We start from the raw sequence: 8293 nt of genomic DNA on the forward strand, positions 1-8293 counted from the left end.
GGGAGAAAGGAGGAACCAATCCAATGGTCTAGATAGAACCTCCTCCCAGGGGGACAGACAATAGAAAAGTGGGTGAAGGGAGACATCAGTCAGTGTGAGACATGGAAAACTAATAATTTATGAATTATCAAGGGTTCATGATGGAGGGAAAAATGAGGAGCTGGTAGTAAGGCCTCAAGCAGAAAGAAAATGTTTTGAAAATGATGATGGCAACAAAGGTACAAATGTGCTTGAAACAATGGATATATGTATGGATTGTGATAAAAGTTGTATGAGTCCCCAATAAAATGTTAGCAAAAAAAGAAAGAAAATTGGCTTTTGAATTTAGAATCTGTTAAAGAAGAATTAGAACAGAAATCTTATTGAGCTGAAGCTCAGACAGCGTGATGGATCCATCTCTCCCTGGATCTGAACTTCCCACGTTAGATCTCCTAGACCTGCAATGATGGGAACTGTTATTCTGATCTGGTTTTCTCTTCCATGGGCAGTATGACTTGTCTTTGTAACTCTCTACCTGCTTTTCACTCTTTTGGTTTAATTTTTCTTTCTTTAGCACTGAAAATATACTGAATTGGGTAAGAGCAGAATATTATCATCAGAGAGTAATTCCATCCAAAGAATCTTTCATTCTCTTTAACTCTGTGGGGTTTCCAATGGCAGCTGCCCTTTACCCTGATGCTAATAAACATTGCTGTAGCCTCGTGGAATGATGTGGACATGCGGAAAGAGAAGTGTAAAACCTCATTCATGAAAGCCCTGTTTATATTTTCATTTTCAATTCAAATGTGTTTGAAATGCCGGAGGTAGGTCTCTACTATATTTCAAAACACAGATAGCTTTTTGTAGGAAATTACAGTGTCAGTCTGAAGTCACAGAAAATGGCCCTTTTAATTTAAGTTCCCAAGCAGATGGACTGACGCAGTGGCTGAAACAGTGGTGCAAACTTAATCGTTAGGACGGAGCCGTGCGCTGCTCTCTTGTACACGGGCCTCTGTGAGTCAGAGTCGTGGGGTCCTCAGCACCTCACAACAACAGTGAAAGACTATTAAGCTTACGGTGGTTTTCTTTCAGATCAACTATAATTAAAATTCATATCTTCTCCACAGCTAATATACTTTGGTTTCCAGGTTTCCTCTTTTCTGTGCTGACCTAAAAAGACTGGCATCCGCTAAGTCCCTACCCTGTCCCATGGCACCTGAGCCTTTTTTAATTTTAATAAAGCTTTAGTCAAACATTTGATTTTGATCGAGAATACATGTGAACAGGCCAGTATAACTCACTCTGGTATGCAGGGAGATATCCCTGTTTAATGACAACCTTCTCCCACACTGCGGCTAGACTGAAGCTCCCAGCCACAGGTCCCTAAGCAGCAAGGCTGCTTCCACACGCTGAGCTGGCATGCCAGGTGAGGTTACTTTTGGCCTCCTTGCCTCCCTTACACTATCTGAAAAGATGGACTATTTATTATTAATCCCAGTGTTTATCCAGTCTTAACTGTTTTCTGAAGGTGATATGACTCAGGAAGACCAGGTTTCTTCGGGATGTTTACTTTCTTTTATTCCATGTGGATTTCCTCACCAAGTCAAACTAACATGCCTAATATTATTATTTAAGACTGGAAAAGTAGTGATATTTGATAAACATTTGAAGTCTTCTTAGTTAGGTCAGCCCAAAGTCACGTCTAAAAGCAACCCAAGCTTTAATAGATAGCAGTGGTTGAGCGCTGGGCTGTCGTCTGCACGGGCAACATCACCAGGAGCTCTGCGGGAGAAAGACTGGACCTTCTACCCCCGTAAACAGTTACAGTCTCAGCAACACACGGGGTCACAATGAGTCAGCACTGACTCGAATATGTATATATTCTATTACTAGTCAGAGTGACCCTATAGGACAGGGTAGAAATGTCCCTGTGCGCACTTCTCATCTTTTTCATGTGGAACAGCTGGTGGTTTTGAACTGCTGACCTTGAGATTAGCAGTCCAATGTGGAACTACTCTCTCTCCATATATATATACATACAAACATACACACATATGTGTGCATATATACATATATTTAAATTATAAAATGATTTGGTTCTTAATTAGTGCAAAACAGTATTTGTTACAAAATGGATGAAAATTGCAATATAAATCCATCGTAAATGAATAGTCTAACTTAAATTTTTTCATGCTAAGTGAAACTATTTTGTTCTAGAAAGTGTCAAAGCAACTACTGATTCAAAGGATGAAATGCATGATTATCTCTTCATAATCTTAATGCTCTATGATGAAAGGAAATATAAAACATCAGAATTTTATAGGTTAAGATCAAAGGCAGTTAAAATATTGGTGAGCATTTTAGCATTTCAACTCAAACTTTCAGTTCATAAACAGGATTAGGTTCAATCCTCTTTTCTGCCCCTGAGCATTGCTGGCTAAATGGAGAAGAACGAGAATAGAAAGTTGTATAAGGTAGCTCAGAGAGTATTTCCATTTGTAAAGAATAGTATGTTAGGAGATTTTTATATTATTTCTGATGTATAACCCAGGTATTTATATTCCTGAACTTTAATGGTTGAGAAACTTCTGCAAGGCCATACTCCAACTATCCAATTTTGGACATATATGCAAATTTTGCCTCCAAATGGGTTAGTCACATATCATTTTCTAGGAGTTAAAAGAAAATAGGTATGCCTGGTGATGAAAATACTTGCCATTTTAATTGGTGGCCAGTAACATTAAGGTTTAGGGGAATCTTTCAATGCTTACTCTTTTTATCACCATTATATTCAAAATTTATGCTGACAGAGCTTTCTGGCACATTTGAAGATGACTATGTATTTTCATCTCAAATATTGCGAATGCCTGGGCCTTGCTTTATTTTTATGTTGCATATTTTCCAAAGGGAAATAAAATTATTTATTTTCCTTACACAGGTTGCTTCAATTAGTTCTTATTTCTCTATGTAAACTCATAATTCTTGCCTCGGGCAGAAAAATGTGTGGATGAGCCTCTGTCAACTAACCACAAGCACCAGGTATGAAGAAGTAAGACGCCGAGCAATCGCCGCTCTGGCCCCTCTGGAACACAGCACGCTGCGCTCTAACATGCACATGGGAGCAGTGAGCATCTTCCTATTATCTTAATAGGAAGAAAGGAAATATTAGTAATAAAGGTCACCTACATGGAAAATAGGAGTGTTGCAGAGGTTTTAAAAAAATCTCCTTCCCCAAAGACTCCCCAGCTGTGAAGCACTGGAGAGGTGGATGAATAATGAGAAGAACTGATACAAGGGGTTCTAGGAAATGCAGGGATGGGGGTGGGCGATATGGAGGGAAAGGGGACTTGGGGAGTAAACAAGGAAGGTCATGGTGAGTGTACAATTCTCCTTGATATGATTGAACTCTTGACTTGTATGATATGTAAGTTATATGCCAATTGAAAAACAAGAATCTGAATTCTGATCACTTTTTACAGGATAGGAGTCTGGCTGGAGGGTTTCCTTGACTGTGCATCAAAATCTTCATGATTCTGGGACTTGTAGAACCAGTTTGCTCCCATTTTTAGATGGGGTTCCATTTGTTTTGTACTATGGTTTCCGAGCCAGAGAGTCACAAGTTCCTGATCCCTGGTTTGTTGAGGAAATCGTTTCCTCCATGCTGTTGTGTTTCCTTACACACTTGGAGACTGGTGCAGAGTACTTACCGGGTTGAGGACCACCGTGAAGAATAGTTCACCTCCTTGGATACTCTTATCCAACTCCTTAGGGCCTCCTGGGTATTCTTTGTAGAAAATCGTGTGAGTGAAAAGCCCACAGGTTTGTCGTGGGAGTACCTGAGGAAAAATCAATACACAAGGAGAAAATTTTCTTTCAACCAATTAATTTGTTGAATCTGAGCTCTCCCTTTTCTCCTGCAAGATGATGCAGAAGCTGGTGTCATGATTCAAGTCTAAATAAGGCTCAGAAAATCCTCCACACTTGAGAAAGCAAGGATGACATCAGTACAGATGGAATATTTGAGAGAGTTGGAGAAAAATTTTAAAAATAAGATAGGCTTGGGATTATTTTAGTGGGTTAGCTATTTTAAATCTCATAGCTAGTACTTATGAAGTCTGATTCATGCATCTTAAGCAATTAGAAAATAAATAAGAAATAAAAATGATACCTTAAAATATTTCAATTATCTTTGCTACCTAGTAATTCTCGTCAGTACAATTTTTAATAATACTTTCTGTCATATTCCACACATGTACCAGAACATGAAGTTAATTATTAACTTAATATGCTATTTAGGAAATGACATTTTTAATTAGAAATAATATTTCAGACGCAAATCTTAGTATCTTGCATACATCATGGTAACTATTGCAGGCTGTAGTTAGTATCCTAAATTCCAAGTCTGAAGCCTGCCAGTTCCAAAATTAATAGAGTACGCATTTACCTAATTTTAAAAATAAGTCAAAAATTTCAATGATCCATATATCTGGTAAGGACTTTTAAAAGATTCTTACTGCTCTGGTAAAATATTAGGACACGTAAAAGAAGGGAACCCAGGGTTGCGCTTTGGACCACTAACCACAAGGTCAATAGTTGGAAACCACCCCCTACTCCAAGGGAGAAAGATGAGGCATTCTACTCCCCTAAAGAGGAATAGTCTCAGAAACACATGGGGCAGTGTGACCCTGTCCTATAGGGTCACTATGAGTCAGAATCGACTCGATGGCTGTGAGAGTGTGCTTATCAAAGAAGCTGTGAACTAAAGCTGTCCAAGATTGTATAGTCCTTCGGCTAAATCTTACATATGGACTTTATTACATGACCCTTTGTCACTATACACTTGAAGGAAGAGAAAACTAATCAATACCCTTTGGGAAAGGAGTACTGGTGGCACTGTGGGCTAGGGATGGGCTGCTAGTCTCATGGTTGGCAGTTCAAACCCACCAGCCACTCTGCAAGAGAAAGAGGAAGCTGTTGGTTCCCATTAATATTTATAGCCTTGAAAACCCTATATAGTGTCTCTAGGAGCCACAATGGATTCATTGGCTGTGAATATATGTTGGAAAAGTACAGGTTTTACATATTCTTACAGAGGCAGACCTACTGCTTACGGTCCTAAGGAAAATGATCTTTATATTTTCTGTTTTGATTCTTAAAGCATATGGTTAAATTTGGTTTAGTAAGTGCTTTACAAATATTGCCTATTCAGGACTACCAGTTTTTATCACCCTCCATAAATAAATTGTATCTATTGTCCCTTAATGCAAATGCATTCTAATAACCCTTAATCTAATTCTTGGACTGATTTCTTAGACAATCTTATTCTTTGGTCTATCAATAGGGCATGGATTTCTGTACAAATGAACGTCTATATATTCTATTTGCTTGGGTAAATTGGGAAGAGTTGTTAGTGAATATATATAAGACTACTTCACCTTGATGAAATGGTTATAAAGTCTTCCATTTAATGCATAAACAATTAGTTCAGTGATATCTATGCTTAAAAGCATTTTAAAACTCATTGCTATCAAGTTGATTTTGACTCCTGGTGACTCCGTAATTGTCAGAGGAGAACTATGCCCTAAAGGGTATTCACTATCCAAGGTACCGACGTGTCGATTGAACAACCAAACTTCTGAGTAGCAGGCAGGCACATAGAGTCTTTGTACCACCAAGGAATTCTCATAATACTACTCACAGAATCAACCACAAAGAATAGATGCAAAGGTAATTTTAACTGAATCACATATGTTCACAAACAATTCTTAGAAACACCACATCCTGGAAATTCAAAACTTTCTATATAGCATGTATCCATTTACTCAGCCAATACTTACTCTAAGACTCTATGATAGTCTATGTGGGAAAAAGTGAAATCTATGTTTTATATTCTGGAAGAATTTATCATATATTGGGAGTAAAGAGAAATAGCCAAAAGCTACATAACAACGTGCCCACATGGGAGGAAATGCTAGGCTAGCATTACTAAAAGCATCTGACTCTGAATTACTTTTGGGATTAATTTGAATATCTTACTTGGAAAACGATGAGATCTTGGGGATATTGATGATGATGATAATGCAATCACCCCGGGGTGGGGGTGATTGACAATGCTGTATTTCTTTGCTTCAAAGGTTTTTTGCTTTTCTGCTTGCAGTTTGCTTTTTTGGCTGTTTTTCTTTTCTTTTCTTTTTCATTTGGGTGTGTGTGTTCTGTTTGTTGGGTTGCTGGTTGGCTTATGGCTGCTATTGACGCAGTTGATCTTATAGGGTTGTGATTTTGTCACAAAGTAAACCTGAGATGTGCAAACCCATGGACAAGTAGATGGAGTCTGGACTCCTATTTAACTCTAGCCCCCATTCAAGAATAGTTGTTTTTGGTAACATGTCCCTGCTCAATACCCACCTTCATGAAAGGATCACTGAATATAAGGGTGCTTATAGCAAAGGGTGAAGAAAGTAGATGGTGCCTGGCTATCAATTGGAATAGTCTCAGGGGTCTTATATTCAAACAAGCAGCCATATAAGCGAGGAGCCAACTAAGTCCACACAGAAGCATACCAGCTTGTGTGATCCAAAGATAACAATAACAAAATTCAAATATGGCTAAGGGAAAAGTATCAGAGCTAAAATTATGAACCCCCAATTTGTAGAAGGCTATGGAGGACAGTGGGAGCCCAAATCCCATCTGCAGAGCATCTGGTCAGACTGAGCCTTGGGCAGATCCACTCTAGCCACAGGCAAGTCTCAAACAACCTTACTATCAGGCAGGGAGCACTGTAATCTTGAATATGCTGACGGGAACTTCATACTTGACCAGATGCCCTCCCTCTCGATGAGACTGAATTGGTTCTGGGTGCAAGTATCTCTTACTTGTTCATGACAGAAACTTCTTTCCTGGCTATTTGAATGTTGCTGGGGGTCTCTTCTTTCTTAATCATGATTTGTGTTTTGGTCTTTCAAGTGAACCCTCGCCACTTCACGCTTCGACTTCTGAGGCTTCACTCTATCGCGGTTTTTGCGTAACAGCGCATGCTCTGACATTACTGCCACTGATTGGCTCATACTGTACACGCTTGATGCCATAAATAATATAACAAATAATAAATGATAATTGTAACGTCCAAAATGTTTTACTGTGTTTTCCCTTTTTCGTTTAATAAATTGGGTAATACGAGTGTAATGGTGACGAAAGGGTGTTCTTTCATGTCCTCTATGCTCTAACTACGAAAATATTTTATTTACAAATAAGGAATCCTACTTCGCGGAATTTCATTTATCACGGTAGGGTCTAGAACCGATTAACCGTGATAAACGAGGGTTCACTGTATATTGTCATTGTTTTATCCTTACCACCTTAGTGTGATTTATTTTTATTGTTTCTGCTGGGTTTTGCAGTTTGGAGCCATAGTGACAATAAGTGATCTTAGGGTTGACAGGGGACACTGGGTGGGTGGTGGGTGGTAGGGAGCGAAAGGAGGTTTCAGGAAAAAAAATGAAGGCGGGGGAGGAAGGAGCACTAGAAATGTGTTTGCACAACTCATTTTAAAGGCGACAACCATGGGGGGTGGTTCTAAAACTGACAAGGTCATGATTGCACAATTCTCCTTGATATGACTGAATAATTGAACTATTTGTTTATGATATGTAAATTATGTGCCAATAAAACTTATGAAAATAAATAAATGATAAACAAATAAGAAAATTATGAGATACTTGAAGGCCTATCCTTTGTATTCAGTTGCTTATTTGATTCTGTGCAAAATGGAGAAACAAGTAAAATGAAATTTGGGTTTTGTCAAGAGTTCAAATCACTTGCATTTCAACTGAGTAAATAGGAAGCGTCAGAATTTACTCTGACATTCCAGGAAGGACCACACTTTCTGAGCGTCTGAGATGACCACGAGCCCCAGGAATGCTAGTGGACCAGCTCAAGAAGATTAAAGAGAGAGTCACCCGTGGAGAAATGACTGGATTTGACTGGCTTGCTTCCTGAGTGCAACATCACAGGCTTTAGAAAACGCTCCTTGAACCAACTCTGTTGTTTATCAGAAGGCATGAGAGAGTCTTTTTTTAAAGCATTCTGCTATGAACTCTCTTCTATAACTGGTTCTGGAAGTCTTAAAGAAACTCAAAACCTGCCCCGTTGGGTGGCAAAATCCCTCATTGAAAGAGATCTGTGCAGAAGGGTGCTTGTGCAGGTCAATGACGCTAGTGGAGTTTCTCACCATTATCAATTTCCATTTTCCATTATGGCACCTCTGAGAAGAGAGAGCAAGACCTCGTGGATATTGTGAAGAAGAATTTTGACCTCC

The 8293-nt window shown here is 38.9% G+C and overlaps 1 protein-coding gene across 1 annotated transcript in view; it reads right to left on the reverse strand.

Moving 5' to 3' along the window:
* NDST3 (N-deacetylase and N-sulfotransferase 3) overlaps positions 1 to 8293 on the reverse strand; it is a 135094-nt gene that overhangs the window by 99607 nt on the left and 27194 nt on the right. The window contains exon 4 of the mRNA XM_045295843.1: positions 3687 to 3815. Coding sequence (XP_045151778.1) covers positions 3687 to 3815 — 129 coding nt within the window. The remainder of the gene's footprint in view (positions 1 to 3686; positions 3816 to 8293) is intronic.

Source organism: Echinops telfairi, unplaced genomic scaffold (assembly GCF_000313985.2).
Source record: "Echinops telfairi isolate 266 unplaced genomic scaffold, ASM31398v2 ScPeMD7_5927;HRSCAF=6808, whole genome shotgun sequence".
NCBI lineage: Eukaryota > Metazoa > Chordata > Mammalia > Afrosoricida > Tenrecidae > Echinops > Echinops telfairi.